General features: G+C 39.1%; 1 protein-coding gene across 1 annotated transcript in view; it reads left to right on the top strand.

Moving 5' to 3' along the window:
* The window catches only part of ABCB4 (ATP binding cassette subfamily B member 4), an 80,714-nt gene that overhangs the window by 28,849 nt on the left and 35,410 nt on the right, over positions 1-16,455 (top strand). Inside the window, exons 9-14 of the mRNA XM_065883546.1 lie at positions 443-556; positions 1,608-1,718; positions 1,941-2,066; positions 4,447-4,650; positions 4,999-5,169; positions 14,179-14,340. Coding sequence (XP_065739618.1) covers positions 443-556; positions 1,608-1,718; positions 1,941-2,066; positions 4,447-4,650; positions 4,999-5,169; positions 14,179-14,340 — 888 coding nt within the window. The remainder of the gene's footprint in view (positions 1-442; positions 557-1,607; positions 1,719-1,940; positions 2,067-4,446; positions 4,651-4,998; positions 5,170-14,178; positions 14,341-16,455) is intronic.

The following is a 16,455-nucleotide window of genomic DNA, read 5'->3' as shown; positions in this document are numbered from 1 at the left end:
TTTCATGGGGCCAAAATCTGTTTTATCTTGAACATTCTGTGTAATTCCATGAATAGTTAGAGAAAATCATATAGGACTGAAAAATAATACTGATGGAAAATGTTTTCCTCTGGTGGCAATAGCTTCAGAATCAAGGAAGTAGGTTTGAAAAATCTTTCTGACTTTGTCTAAGTCCAGGAGAAAAGCAACAGATAGTTTGGCTAGCTAGACAAAAAATATATTTTTTTTTCAAAAAAAAAATTTTTTGAGAATGAAGAAACCTGTTCATGCAGTAAAATGCTATAGTAACCTTGTAAATTTTGCTCTTTTGCCAAAAAAATTTTGAAGGGATAAACCTAATCGCGATCCTTTGGGTAGTGTATGTTCCAAACAAATCATATTTGAGATGATGGTGGACTCCAGAATAGGACTTAGAACTTTTCCTTGTGTTCTTTTTGCTCAGGTCTTTTTCTCAATCATGATCGGAGCCTTCAGCATTGGACAGGCTGCTCCCTGTATTGATGCTTTTGCCAATGCAAGAGGAGCAGCATATGCGATCTTTGCTATTATTGATAATGTGAGTCATTTATTATTTTAATGCCGAAAAATTCTTTGAGGTCTGGCTAATTAAATCTGGCTTTCAGTTAAACATCTTATGAAAATTTTGCCAAGTGAACAACTTCTCCCTAGTAACAAATGAAATCAAATGCCTCTTACTAATATTTCTGAAAGTTTATCTTTAAATAATCAAATAGCACTGATCTCATTTTGGGAAAGTACATCTGCACTGGTGTGTTATTATTAGAGTTCAAAGCAAAGATGTTTGTCTTCCTAGTTTTCCTCCTTTTCTCTTTCATTTTGTAGCCAGACTAAGAATATTATGATTTGTATACAGGATGAGTGGATGGAAAAGTTACTGGTGGGACCAAAATTGATAGTATGCTTTGCTGTGGGTTGCCCCCTGTCAAAAAAAAAAAAAATGATCACTGCGCATGATATAATTTTGAATCAACTATATTGCATAAGTTGTACTGACTGCAGTGAAATAAAGAAAATCATTTTGACATAAGTATGTCACTGCATTTACACAGAGAAAATGCAAACTAGGTAACTGAAATGTGATTGTTTAATCTAAGCAATTCCTATTTCATTAATCTAAGTCATGAGAAAATTGTTCAGCTTCTGCATATATACAAAATTTACATCGTTCCTAAATAACTTGGCTCTAACCAATTGTTCAGTCTTCTCAACCCAGTCCATTACATTTGTTGTTTAGGAATAAGCTAATTTTCACTAAATGCTGAAATACCTGGATATACCCATGGTAGTATGTTTTTGTTATTGTAGCTGTAGGAATGTGCATGCTTGACCATTTAGAAAATTTATGAGGATATGCCAGAAACTTAAAGTGAAATATCGTATGAAATGAAATGAATATATCCCTTATGTACTTTTCAAGAAAAGCCTATTTTCTGAGAAGGAATATTTCCTTAAACGCACAAACACACACCGTCTTCAACTTGAGATGCCATTCTGGGTCCTGTTTTTGGAATTTGCTGAAGCATATTCCTTAAAAATGCAATTGTTTGTCCTATGATGGAATAGTCATTGAATTTTGTTTTATTTAGAATCCTAAAATTGACAGTTTTTCAGAGAGAGGACACAAACCAGATAACATCAAAGGGAATTTGGAGTTCAAAGATGTTCATTTCTGTTATCCAGCTCGACCTGATGTCAAGGTATTGTAAGTAATATTTATAGGAATTCCTAATTCAGACTGATTGTTTAATCATCTTAAAGAATCCGTAGTCTCTATTATTTTGATATGTATGTGCTTTTTTCCTTTTGAGATTATATTCCCTTATTTGGTACTTTTTTTCCAAATTTAAAATTGAATCAGATTACTCCCCTTTTAGGCTTTTGTTGTGAAGTGTGTTCTTTTTCTCTCTTTTCCCTCATAGATCTTAAAGGCCCTCAACTTGAAGGTAGAGAGCGGTCAGATGGTGGCCCTGGTTGGGAACAGCGGCTGTGGGAAAAGCACGGTGGTCCAGCTGATACAGAGGCTCTATGACCCCACAGAGGGCATGGTAAGTGGGAAGAGCCATGTTCTCCAAAGTGGGAAGCTGGATACCAATTAGGCCTTTGAAATTGTTTTGTTTTGTTTGTTAAAAAATTTGCATGTGAATCCAATTTTGGTAAAAAGACTATAGAATTGCAATGCATCTGGATAATGCATTCAAAACCTTGGGCTGTTTTAACGAAAGTATTCAAGATAATAAAAGCCAAAGAAGCTAGACTACACTCTCCTCTGTTCCAACTAAGCTTTTCATAACCCACTAGGTCACTGGAAAATAGTCATCCAAACCACTGGGAGGACTTACTGAGTTTGGTCAAAAATATTCCATATAGCAATTATTAATAACCTTGTGTTCAGGATCACAAGAAATCTTAGGACAGTAATTAAATTCATCAAAGGCAGTTGAGTTTTCTTAATTGTTGGAATATCTGAAGGGGAAAGTGGGTTAGTCTCTAAGAAGCTTCTGGGGACATGGAGAACAGTAATGGCCTAGGGAATATTTTTTGGCCTTTAAAAATTTTGTTATAAATTCTAACTTATTTATATTTATTGGAGTATAGTTGATTTACAATTTGTGTTAGTTTCAGGTGTACTGCAAAGCAGAATATATTTTCTGAGAAGAAGACATTCTCTTACATAATCACAAAACAATCATCAAAATCAGTAAATTTAATGTTAATACAATACGAGCCCACAGTATATATTCAGATTTCCTCAACTGCACCAACTTTTGGACATTGAGTTTACCTGACAATGAAATGTATTATAATTCAACAATAATGAAAACAGAAGTTTACAAGTTACAAAGAAAAACAAAAAAAACCTAAAAAGGCATTGAGATACAACAGAGATTGCAGGAATGAATACAAAGTTTTCTAGGATACACAAATTATTTATTTATTTACTTTAATAAAATTAACAAACCTTCTTTGAAAAATCTGATACACCAAGGAGGAACATAGGGCCATCCTCATTTCCTAAAGCAAACTCTAGGTTGGTTCAAGTGTAAACAGTTTTATTCATTTTTAAAAAAGAACATAGTAAATACTAATCATTGAGGATAAGCATTTGAAAACATCTTATTTTTTAAATTATTATTGGAGTAATACATTTTTTAAAGAAAATACATGTCAGCAGGGAAAAACATCTTCAGAAATTCTATAACTCAGAGATATTCACTGTTCACATTGTGATTTAGCAATTTTATTACTGCTGAAATAATAGAAAAAATGCCCAGTGGTACAGTTCACTGATTCAATTTTTCCTTAAATCTCTCCCCATAAAAATCAGTAAAACTATAATAAAAGAAAGCAATAAATTGGAACAAATAATTTATGATATATGTGGGAAAACTGTTATCACTATTTTAGAAATTAATATGAATCTATCATAGGATATGAACATGCAAATCTTTCGAGAATAAATGTAGATTTGTAAAAAGTTTAAAGAAATGTTCAACCTCACTTATAATTGTATATGAATTAAATATAAGCTACCACCACACACTTATTAATTAGAAAAGACATTAAAATGATAAAAGCTAATAAATTACAATGAAGCAGATATATATTCCTGCTGACATTGTAAATTATTAAAAATCTTTTTAGAGGGTTGTTTATTCAACCTTTATTCAGCACATAATAAATGCCCAACATATGCCAATCACTATATAAGTTAAGCAGTTGTTATCGGAGAAGAAAAAATAAATCATACGCTTCGGCCTGGTATTTCTGTGCTTTTACAGTGATTGTCCTTCAGTGTTCCTTGAAGGAAGCCAGATATTCAGCAGGTGGGAAATGCTGAAGTAAATTATGGTATATTACATACAGTAAAACATCATAATGCCATCAAAATGATATGTAGACTAGGTAGGTAAAGGGACATTTTAATTCAGATTTAGTGATGGTAAGCAAAAATAATAGTTATGCCAAAAATGTATAACCAAATATATAATCACTTATGGAGAATAATCCATCCATAAAAAAACTCTAAATGTAAGATAATAAATATCAAAAGAGAGAATATACTTTTTTTTTTTTCCCGCTATGCGGGCCTTTCACCGTTGTGGCCTCTCCCGTTGCCAAGCGCAGGCTCAGCGGCCATGGCTCATGGGCCCAGCCGCTCCGCGGCATGTGGGATCTTCCCGGACCAGGGCACGAACCTGTTTCCCCTGCATCGGCAGGCGGACTCTCAACCACTGCGCCACCAGGGAAGCCCAAGAATACACTTTTTATTTTCAGTCTTCCACATTGCTTTATTTCCAATTCTCATTTCTAACCACTGAAATAAGTTAAATATTAGCTAAGGCTTTTTTGGTAACAAATTAGAGTCTTGATGCTTTATATATCAGAAGGTTTAAAATATTTAATGGAAGTATTTTGTTTTTTCAGATTACCATCGATGGGCAGGATATTAGGATGTTTAACTTAAGGTACCTGAGGGAAATAATTGGAGTGGTGAGTCAGGAGCCGGTGCTATTTTCTACCACCATTGCTGAAAATATTCGTTATGGCCGTGGAAATGTAACAATGGATGAAATAAAGAAAGCTGTCAAGGAGGCCAACGCCTATGAGTTTATCATGAAACTACCACAGGTAAAGCCTCTGTTAATGTAGTTGCCCTCGAAATGAGAATTTCACCTCATGTGAGTTCTTTCTTCAAAGGCTAAGCTGATAATGTTTGAGGTACAAGGTTGTCCAACTTTGCTAGGTAAGTCCCTTGAATTATCCAGTTGGAGCATATAGCTTGGTACATGAAACATACAGAATTTTATACGGAGTATGTTAGTAGTTTGTCAGAATTTGATATTATTTATTTTATTATAATTTGTGACTCATTACGATGGTCAAAATGAAGCTCCCTGATGTCTTCATGAATTTTTAGGCTCTATAGCTTTTTCTAGTTGAAATACTTCAAGAGCTCCACCATGCTTTCTCTTGTAGAAATTTGACACCCTGGTTGGAGAGAGAGGGGCCCAGCTGAGTGGTGGACAGAAGCAGAGAATCGCCATCGCTCGGGCTCTGGTTCGCAACCCCAAGATCCTCCTGCTGGATGAGGCCACCTCAGCGCTGGACACTGAGAGCGAAGCTGAGGTACAGGCAGCTTTGGATAAGGTCAGTGGACCCTAAACACCTGAAGGCCAGCCAGTTGAAACTTTATTGAAAATTCTTGCCGATGCTTTGTGAGTCTAGGTTGAAAAACATAAACATAAGAGCAAATGAAGCTCTCCCGTGGGGCTTTCTTGGTTTCTCCTTTCTGTCAAGGCGCATTGCAGAGAGAGGTGGGCAGCCCATTAACTGGCTTGCTTTGACCAAGGTGCAGTGAGCCCTAATCCAAACCTGTGCAGTGAGCCGCTTAGCTTTGTTTTTTTCTTGCACATAGGCTAGGGCTTTGATTAAAAGTAGTTGTGGTAAAATGTACAAAGAAAAATCTGGTTACTTACGCAGTGGTCCAGCTGAAAAGCAGTTCAAATATTTGCCTTATTTTGTAGGCAGTACATCGTCTTTATCTATTCATGAAAATGAATGGATGCTTTCTGGAAATAAAGTTCAACTTGCATGTTTTTCTAAGCATATAAATAAGCAACACTTTTTTAAAAAAATTATTTATTTTTGGCTGTGTTGGGTCTTCGTTTCTGTGCAAGGGCTTTCTGTAGTTGCGGTGAGCGGGGGCCACTCTTCATCGCGGTCCGCGGGCCTCTCACTGTCGAGGCCTCTCTTGTTGCGGAGCACAGGCTCCAGATTCACAGGCTCAGTAGTTGTGGCTCACGGGCCCAGTTGCTACGCGGCATGTGGGATCTTCCCAGACCAGGGCTCGAACCCGTGTCCCCTGCATCGGCAGGTGGATCCTCAACCACAATAAGCAACACTTTTTAAGGCTGCTGAGCTCATGGGCCCGGCTCAGAGTTTCTAAATCTCTCACTGTTATCTTTACTAAACTAAAGCTTCAAAGGAAGAACCTTATCTTGGGACACTTTCAAGGTCAGTGCTGAAGTCATCTGTAATAACAACACAGTATTAAAACCAGAGTCAGATGACGTCATGTAAATGGGTTTCAAACACATAAGTATCATAAATATATTTGATTTGAGAAAGTTTAGTAATAAAATGTGCAAGTTACTTGGTCTATCCAACCTGCCTCTTGAAATTTTATTTTTTTGAATTGACCTATTTTATTTTGTTTTATTTTTGATTTTTATTGAAATATAGTTGATTTACAATGTTGTGTTAGTTTCAGGTATACAGCAAAGTGACTCAATTATACGTAGTATCTATCGTCTTGATATTTTAGACATGAACTGTATGAACCTTATTTTCTCAGGAAAATTTATACCTGAATCCTAAGTAAACACAGTTGCCTTGTGTGCTATAAACTGTAGTTAATTCATGCTTCCTGGTTTACCAGATTAATATTTTGGTTTATCTTATATAATGTAATTTAATAATTAATGAAAGATTATGATAATTATTCCTCACAAATTTTTATACTCAATTATATTCCTTTCATGTATATCAAGTCTCAATATTAAGGAAACAAAATATAATACATAGGAGAATTGTATTTGCTTAGTTAATTAGAAGTGACTTAAATGAAGAAATCATAAAAATAAATACATGCATAAATTAAATAATCAATTTTAACTCAAAACACATAAATGGTCATTCATGTGTCAATATAGACTTTTTAGCATAAAGTTAGGTAGGATAAGAGAGAGATTTATGTGGGAAAAAAAAGTCCTATTCAGCCCTAGGACCCATGTCCCAATACTTTGTAGGATACAAACATTCAATATGTTAGCCCTTGCTGTGCTAAATGAACAGAATTACTGGAGATGTTGTTTTTCATGATATGAATTCTGTCAGCAAAAATTATAGCCTTGCAAGTTTTAATTCATATTTGGACAGGTTACTTCATTCAGTTTTAGCAATTTGTGTTCTGTAGGATTGTGGCCCCCTCCTCAGTTGATAACCTTTTACATATTGACTTTAAAAACAGCTGATGAATCACTCCCAGTTTTTTTAAATCTCCAAGAAAAGCCATTAGCAGCTTGGGGTGGTGCTTAAGGGCACAGGTTGTGGTGCCAGGCAGGCTGAGGTGAAAGTCCTCTAAGCCTGAGATATTGCAGAAGTCATTGGGGTGGGGGGCAGGGGGAGAAATAATGTCATAGGACGATTGAATAGATTAAATGAGATACTGCATGTAAAGCTCTTAGCACATACCTTGCCCATGAGAAACAATGCAGTTATTATGGTGATTACCATTACCGTGATTATTATTCCTTTTATTGATTGCTGAATCAGTTACCTATTGCTGCATAACAAACCCAAATTCAGGCTTAAAGCAATACTTCTGTAGATTGGGTGGATCTTCTGCCATTTTTACCTGAGCACATATATGGCTGTATTTACCTGGAGGGTTGACTTAGCTAAAATGGTCCAAGATGGCCTCACTCACGTGCTGGCTGTTGGTTGAACGTCTCATACTCATGCTTGTACTCACTCATGCAATAGGCTAACCCAGCTTCTTTACACAGAAGTCTCAGGCCAGTGTACCTAGAGGCAGAAGCTATAAGACGTCTAGAGGCTTAGACTCCAGAACTCACACAGTGTCACTTTCACCACATTCTATTGGTCACAGAAAGTCGCAAGGCTAGCCCAGATTGAAGGAGTGAGGAAATAGATTCTGTTTCTTGATGGGTGAGCTGTAAAGGATCTATGACCATATTTAATCTTCCACAGCACACTCTCTGCCACAATTATTTACATTTCTCCCAAGTGCAAAATAAATCCACTTCTTCCCAAGACCCTCAAAATTTTCATACAGTTATGAGATCAGGCTCAAAGTCAGTACCTGAAGACGTGTATGTGGTCCAGATATGGATGAGATTCTTCATGTTAAGCTCATCTTGATCCAGAGGACTATGAACTAAAGAGACGTTATCTTCCACACATATACCCACCATGTAATGGTGAGGCAGGGACAGGCTAATTATAGCAGACGCTCCTATTCAAAAAGGAAAACAGGAAGCACATAGCAGTTACTGCTCCATAGCAATTTTGAAATGCAGTGAGATGCATGTTGCCAATTACCCCAGTGCTCCAAGGAAAGGAAACATTCCTTGATTAAGGCTCAATTCTACCCTTAGTAGAATGGGTTCCCTAGTGCACTTTTTCTGCTTGGTTTGGGGCTCCAACCTCTGGGCTCTCAGATTCTCCCTCTGAGAGCTCTTTCCTTTCCCATAAGAAAGGGCCCATGTCTGCAGCTGAGTAACTTTCTCAGCATACTTTCTGCTCACAGAAATTTGAGACCCAGAGGCCTCTTTACATTTTTAATTTTCTCAGTCTCTTTTAGTCCAAGCTGATGGACTCTCTTAAAGACTTTGTGAGTTTGCTTAGAATTTGACTGTAGTTTGCTTAAGCCCCAAAAGTTACATCTTTAATTTTTTGGGGGGGCAAGCCTCTCTCTACTTTGGGCTGTATATGAAGCTGCCATTAGAAAACCCTTTAGAGCCTTAGAAGCCCTAAGTAGCAGAGAGTGTCTACTAGAATTTGCCATAAAATTTTCAGAGATTTTAACAAAAAAATCTTACACCTACACCCTGATTTGATCTTTGGTCTCATTTGATTGGATGATTAACAATTCATTTTCCAACCCAGCAAGTACTGCGTCTTCTTTGTAGCTTCTAAATTCACCTTGCAAACCAAATGGCTTCTTCTTTAGCTCATCATTTTCTTCTCATACCTTATCATATACAGCGTGGCACTTTCAACATTCTGTTTAGAGATCTCTGGAATCTCCTTAGCCAGATGTACAAGTTCATTAGATAAAATATCTTTCTTCCAAGTTACTACAGGGAACAATTTTTCCAGTTATTCTAAGGTTACATAACACAGGTCACTGTCTTTCCAGCCTCCAATAGCAATTTCCTTACTTTTCTTCCGGTCTCCACTAACAGTATCATCACCTCCCTTCTTGCCACTGCCTGCCACTCAGATCCCAGTCCCAAATCCAATGTCACATGTTTTAGGGTTTTGTTACAGTAGCATCCCAGTCTAATTACCAATTTCCATATCAGTTGCTTTAATCCAGCACTTAGTGGGCTGGCTGGTGTGATTCCTCTATTGGTTTTGCCTAGTCTCCCCAGGCAGCTACACTCAGCTCAGGGTCATCTGGGCTGGAATGTTCAAGATGGCCTCCCTCATGTGCCTAGAAATTGGTGATGGCTGTTGCCTGAGGCAGCTTGATTCTCCTCCAGTAGGCTTCTCATCTTCAAGTAGACCAGACAAGTTTTCTTTCCAGGTAGCTTTCAAAGATGGCAAACACACAAGCTATAAGGCCTCTTGAAGTCTATGCTTCAGAAATTGCACAAGCATTAATTCCTTCATATTGTTAGGTCAAAGCAAGTCACAAGGACTGCCCAGATTTGATGAGGTGGAAAAATAGACTCCACCTCTGAAAGGGAGTAGCTGCAAAGTGTTTGTGACCATGTTTTATCTACCGTAGTTGCTGCAGATAGTTTATAATCTACCCAATTGACTCCATACATTGCGAGATAACTACACTGATGTATTTTGCAGACTATAAACTGTGTCTTTAAAAGGGAAATCCTGGGCTTCCCTGGTGGCGCAGTTGTTGAGAGTCCGCCTGCTGATGCAGGGGACACGGGTTCATGCCCCGGTCCGGGAAGATCCCACATGCCACGGAGCAGCTGGGCCCATGAGCCATGGCCGCTGTGCCTGCGTGTCCGGGGCCTGTGCTCCGCAACGGGAGAGGCCACAACGGTGAGAGGCCGCGTACCGCAAAAAAAAAAAAAAAAAAAAAAAAGGGAAATCCTTCATTACTGTACTGCCCCCAGTGATACTAGTCAGTCAATTGGCTGGTCCATCTATTTATATACCACCTCTCTTTTAACAATGAAAAGTTGAATTTTGTAATTAATTATTTTTCCTCTGAGGAGCATAAGGATATACTACTATTATAGTTATTGTTTTTCCTCCCTTATTACCTAGCCTGGAAGAATAATATTTTCCTTTTGTGGATCCTTTATACATTTATCAATACCCCTTGTGGTACCAAGTTATTGTAGTTAGCTATTTATTTATATGCCTCCTCTGTCTTAGAAAGAATAAACCCCCAAAAGGCAGAATTAAATAAATGGTTCATGTTTGTGTCTCTATAGCACCTACTCCAGTGCCCTGCCCATAGTAAAGCCTAAATAAATTTTTACTGAATTGATTACCATGGCCAAGCTCATTGAGATAATACATGTCTACATTAAAAAAATTACTAATGACCATTTCTGCTTTGGGCTCAATAGATAGCAGTTATTCATCAAAATAAATAATAGGTTCTTCCAATATAAGGTCTTAAAGAAGAATAGAAAAGCAGACTTGATATTTTGATTTTTTTTTTTTTTTTTTTTTTTTTTTTTTGCAGTACGTGGGCCTCTCACTGTTGTGGCCTCTCTCGTTGCGGAGTCCAGGCTCCGGACGCACAGGCTCAGCGGCCATGGCTCACGGGCCCAGCCGCTCCGCGGCATGTGGGATCTTCCCGGACCGGGGCACGAACCTGTGTCCCCTGCATCGGCAGGCGGACTCTCAACCACTGCGCCACCAGGGAAGCCCGATATTTTGATTTTTAAAGAAAGTCAATAATCACAAAGTTTCATACCTACACACACTCTCCTACTCATAGTGTTTCCATACTGGAGGGGCAAGAAAAGAACCAGAGTAGTGATTTAATGAAATGATCGCCAAAAGTTTCATTTTATGCTTTTTTTTCAGAAGTTCCAGAAAGGCTCATGGAATAGTAGTACTTCCTTTGTTCGGGCCTGCCTTTCATTCCTACACATCCAAAATTAGTAGAAGTTCCAAATTTCTTAATAGTTGGTGTCCTTGAATCTAGGGTATTTATTTGCCAATGTTTTGTCATCACTGGGGTGTTTGAAAATAGCCCTTTGTGTCAGATCTCCTCTACTCTGGCCAAAGAATCTCGGTCAAGGGTGACAGTTGCTACACTTTGTTTCTCCTGCACACCAGTCATCTACTCACAAGTCTGACTCCGATTCCTCTGTTTTTTTTAAGTTGATACAGCATCAACCTATTATTATCATAATGATAACCCAGGCACTGCCTCATCATACATGGACAAAGCCATGAAGCTTCCATGTCAGTAAATCAGTAAATATTTATGAATGTTTCTTTGGGGCCCATATGCTAAAAATCAAAGAACAGTCTTAAATGTTGTCCAATAGTTATGCTCTAGTCTCTCTCTCTTTTTATGATGTAACTCTTTTATATTTATTTAAACACAATTGATTCATCAGGTTATTTTAGAGTAAGGAGTGAAGAAGAAAGACCACATTATTTTTTTCCAGGTGGCTACAAAATTGGCTCCATAGTCCACCTTCTGTCTACAGAGAGACAGAGACAAAGCATATTTATTCATACTATCATACTAATTCTTAAATGTTTCATGTCTATTTCTGGACTCTCTATATGGTTCTTTTGATCAAATTGTCTTTTCACGTGATAGCTTCCCCCAGACTTTACTATTTTAATTGCTGTAGCTTTTTTTTGTTTTAATTAATTTATTTATTTTTGGCTGCATTGGGTTTTTGTTGCTGCCTGCGGGCTTTTTCCAGTTGTGGTGAGCAGGGGGGCTACTCTTCATTGCGGTGCGTGGGCTTCTCATTGTGGTGGCTTCTCTTGTTGTGGAGCACGCGAGCTCTAGGCGCGCGGGCTGAGTAGTTGTGGCTCATGGGCTCTAGAGCGCAGGCTCAGTAGTTGTGGCGCACGGGCTTAGTTGCTCCGCGGCATGTGGGATCTTCCTGGACCAGGGCTCGAACCCGTGTGCCCTGCGTTGGCAGGTGGATACTTAACCACTGCGCCACCAGGGAAGCCCTAATTGCTGTAGCTTTTTATGTTTTAGTATCTGGTGGAGATATTACCCAGATACTCATTAACTTTTTCAGAATTTTCATGGATGCTCTTTTTAAAAAAGTTGAGATATAATTCAGATACCATAAAGTTCACCCTTTTAAAATGCACAATTCATTGTTTTTTTCAATTCATTCACAAGATTTTGCAACCATCAGCACAGTCTCGCTGCAGAATATTTTCATCATCCTGAAAGGAAACCTTGTACCGATTAGCAGTCACTCTCCATTCCACCCTCACCCTTGCTCTTGGCAACCAATAATCTGCTTTCTCTCTCTATGGATTTGCCCATTCTGGACATTTTATATAAATAGAATCATACGAGGCATGGTCTTTTGTGACTGGCTTCTTTCACTTAGCATAATGTTTTCAAGGTTCATCCATATTGAAACACGCATCAGAATCTCATTCCTTTTTCTGGCCCATTATTATTCCATTGTATGGATATACCACCTTGCATTTATCTTTTGATCAACTGATGAACATTTGGATTTGTTCTCACTTTTTGGCTATTATAAATCTAGCCTTTTTTTTAACATCTTTATTAGAGTATAATTGCTTTACAGTGTTGTGTTAGTTTCTGCTGTGTGACAAAGTGAATCAGCTATATGCACACGTATATCCCCATATCCCCTCCCTCTTGCATCTCCCTCCCACCCTCCTTATCCCATCCCTCTAGGTGGTCGCAAAGCACGGAGCTGACCTCCCTGTGCCATGCAGCTGCTTCCCACTAGCTATCTATTTTACATCTGGCAGTGTATATATGTCAATGCTACTCTCTTACTTCGTCCCAGCTTACCCTTCCCCCTCCCCGTGGCCTCAAGTCCATTCTCTACGTCTGTGTCTTTATTCCTGTCCTGCCCCTAGGTTCATCAGAACCTTTTTTTCCTTTTTTTAGGTTCCATATATATGTGTTAGCATATGGTGTTTGTTTTTCTCTTTCTGACTTACTTCACTCTGTATGACAGACTCTAGGTCCATCCACCTCACTACAAATAACTCAATTTTGTTTCTTTTATGGCTGAGTAATATTCCATTGTATATATGTGCCACATCTTCTTTATCCATTCATCTGTTGATGGACATTTAGGTTGTTTCCATGTCTTGGCTATTGTAAATAGAGCTGCAGTGAACATTGTGGTACATGACTCTTTTTGAATTATGGTTTTCTCAGGGTATATGCCCAGTATTGGGATTGCTGGATCCCATGGTGGCTCTATTTTTAGTTTTTTAAGGAACCTCCATACTGTTCCCCATAGTGGCTGTATCCATTTACATTCCCATCAACAGTGCAAGAGGGTTCCCTTTTCTCCACACCCTCTCCAGCATTTACTGTTTGTAGATTTTTTGATGATTAGCCTCTCGTTTCTATCTTTTTAACTACTTAGGTGACTTTGGCTGTACTCTAATAACCATCCTAGGGATGTGGCTTTATTGCCTCAGAGTAGGAGTGGTCTTAAGAAGTGGTTAGTCTTGATAGGGCTAATGAGTATTAAAAAACAATAGCCATTGTTAATGACATAACATGAAGACTTTGATGGGCACTTTCCAGGTTGTAAATGACCGTTCATACACCCACCAAGCCAATAACATGTGAGTTCAGGGAGCTACTTAGGGGGGTGATTTGTAGATTTCAGCATCTGTAAAAATCACCTGAAGCACTTGTTAAAAATCATAGTTAATGGCCCCACTCCAGAGTTTGGAATTCAGACGGTCTTTGAACCACGATGTGAACCATCCATATCCCAGGGTGTGTTTTCACCTAAGCTGCCTGCATGTCGTCCATTAGAATTACAGTCAAGATCAGGTACTACAGAAGTGCTCTGGAGAAGACTGTATGTGGCAACAACTTCTGAACATGCCTCTGCTAAAGTCTCTCGCATATCGTATAACTCAGAACGAGGGCTCCTCACACAGGTATGAAAACATTTGAGAAGGGTTGTAGACCTCCAGAGTTATCCATCCTCATCCTGGAGGGACTGGCCTCCTGTCTGGTCCAGAACTTAAGTCTCCTTTTAGCCATTCACAGGTGAGTGATGCCTTTGTGGCCTAATCACCCGGGGATGGTGAGCTGCTCTTGCATCATCCGCAAACACCTCCATCCAAGTGCTTAATTGTGTGTTAATTGACAGTGCGGGACATCGTAACCCTCCTGCCTTACATGTTTGTCCTTCTCCCCTTTAGGCCAGGGAAGGCCGGACCACCGTAGTGATAGCACACCGATTGTCTACAATCCGAAATGCAGATGTCATTGCTGGGTTTGAGGATGGCGTCATTGTGGAGCAAGGAAGCCACAAAGAACTAATGAAGAAGGAAGGGGTGTACTTCAGGCTTGTTAACATGCAGGTATCTGCTTCCTGGGAAGTTTTTCTGCTGCTTTCTCAATATAGTATTCTTTATTTTGTTTATTAAAATATCACGTAGCTAATGCCATGTTGAGAAATAAGAAGTTTTCAGGAAGATGCCTAAAATATACATCTGAGACTTTAATTCAGAGTCGTTGAAAGAATCTCTAAAGAGAAAGGTGAGGGGGGAGGAAAATAAAGGAAAATGCCCAAAACAGTTTGAACTTACTCTTTAGGACAGAGATTCTTAATTGCCTGGGGAATGAACTTCTTGAGCAACTTTGCAAAATAAATAACCTAAAAATATGTTATTCTGTAAACATGATTCTTATATTTGTAAAAGTATATACATTTGCTTTGATACAACTGTAACTAGTGTGTACATAATTGTGTTCTTTTTCTTCACATTTCAGATACACATCACCCAGATCCTATCATTTTAATGGGTCCTCAGCATCTTTTCACATGTTCCTTGGCTGTTTGTCTATTTTCCTCTGTGAAAGCGTCTGTTCCTGTATTAGGCTGTTTCCTGTTGAGTTGTTCATGATATTCTTATTGATTTATAAGAACACCTTGCATAAAAAGGAAATACACATTTCTCTTGCATGTATTGGAAGTATTTTTCCTGCTTTGTTCTCTCAACTTCACTTGGTTGTTTGGTTGGCTGCCATCAAAAAAGCTTTAAAATTGTATGTGATTAGATTATCATTTTTCCTCTCCATGTCTTCAGGATTTGGGGTTCTCAGGATATTCACCCATATTTCCTTTCAACATTTATTGTTTTATTTTTTTTTATGGTTGAATATTTGAGGCAGCTGAAGTATATCCAGGTGTAGGAAATAAGGGCTATTGGTTTCAAGTATATACTTTTTATCAACTGGTGAAAAGTGGCCATCTTGGCTTTGGAGCTCAATGACCTCAGCTCCCAGTAAATGAGGGCTTTAGGTGAGGCACAGAAAAGTATATTATGAGGTAGAGAGAGGGATTATGCATTTGGTCATAGAAGAAGTCTAAAATCGGAATGGGCTTATTGGAAGAACTGTCTGTGGAGATAGCATGGACAAGATGACAAAAGGAGAAAAAGATAAGAAAAGGATCGATGAGAAGTGGTTCAGTGTGACTTGCCATGTGCTAGAATTTGGGGGAGCCAGGCTCGAGCATGTGGTGGGGAACCATGGAAGACTATTGAGCTGGGGTGTGATTTGAGCAGGACTGCCCTTCAGGAAAGTGACTCTGATAGCAGCGCAGGAGTGGGTGGAAGTGAGGATGTGGGGACAGTTACAAGACTGAGTCTGTAAGCTAGGTTGTTTTTTTTGTTGTTTAATAAATCTATTTCTTATTTATTTATTTTTGGCTACGTTGGGTCTTTGTTGCGGTGCATGGGCTTCTCATTGCGGTGGCTTCTCTTGTTGCAGAGCGTGAGCTCTAGGCACGCGGGCTTCTGTAGTTGTGGCTCACGGGCTCTAGAGCGCAGGCTCAGTAGTTGTAGCGCACGGGCTTAGCTGCTCCGTGGCATGTGGGATCTTCCCAGACCAGGGATCGAACGCGTGTCCCCTGCATTGGCAGGTGGATTCTTAACCACTGCGCCACCAGGGAAGTCCCACTAGGTTGGCTTTTGCTGGGAGATGGTATGAAACCGTTCCAGTGGGAAATAAGGAAGTCCACCAAGCAGAGCGTACCTTCAGTGGGGTTCAAGGCACAAGGGCAATATTCTGTCAGGTGCTGAAAGCACAACTGGAAAGTAGGATCAGATTAGATCCAGAGCTCAAGACAGACAGCCTCTGTGGGTACAGTAAGGCACTAGCCAGATAACTGGGTTTGGGGACAGGACCTGAAGGGAAAAAGACAATAGCACAAGAACTGAGGTCCTGGACAAAGCATTAAGATGTGGACTCAGACATGGCGGAAGCAAACGGAGAACAAAGTTAGACTCCAGGAAGGTTGGGTTGATATTCCCTCATCTAGCATTGAGCTAAAGGTCCTTAAATTATCCCTCTTCCTGACCCTTTAAGGAGAGAGTTGATCCCAAAGTGGGCATTGAGGCTGAACCTGCAGGACTGTTCCCCTGGGGTGAGGTGTGGATGAATCTCTGCAGGACTCTGAGGAAGAAACATGA

This window comes from Phocoena phocoena, chromosome 9 (assembly GCF_963924675.1).
Source record: "Phocoena phocoena chromosome 9, mPhoPho1.1, whole genome shotgun sequence".
In the NCBI taxonomy this organism is placed as follows: Eukaryota; Metazoa; Chordata; class Mammalia; order Artiodactyla; family Phocoenidae; genus Phocoena; species Phocoena phocoena.
The sequence above is the reverse complement of the archived record's forward strand: the minus strand, read 5'-3'. Positions and strand labels throughout refer to the sequence as shown.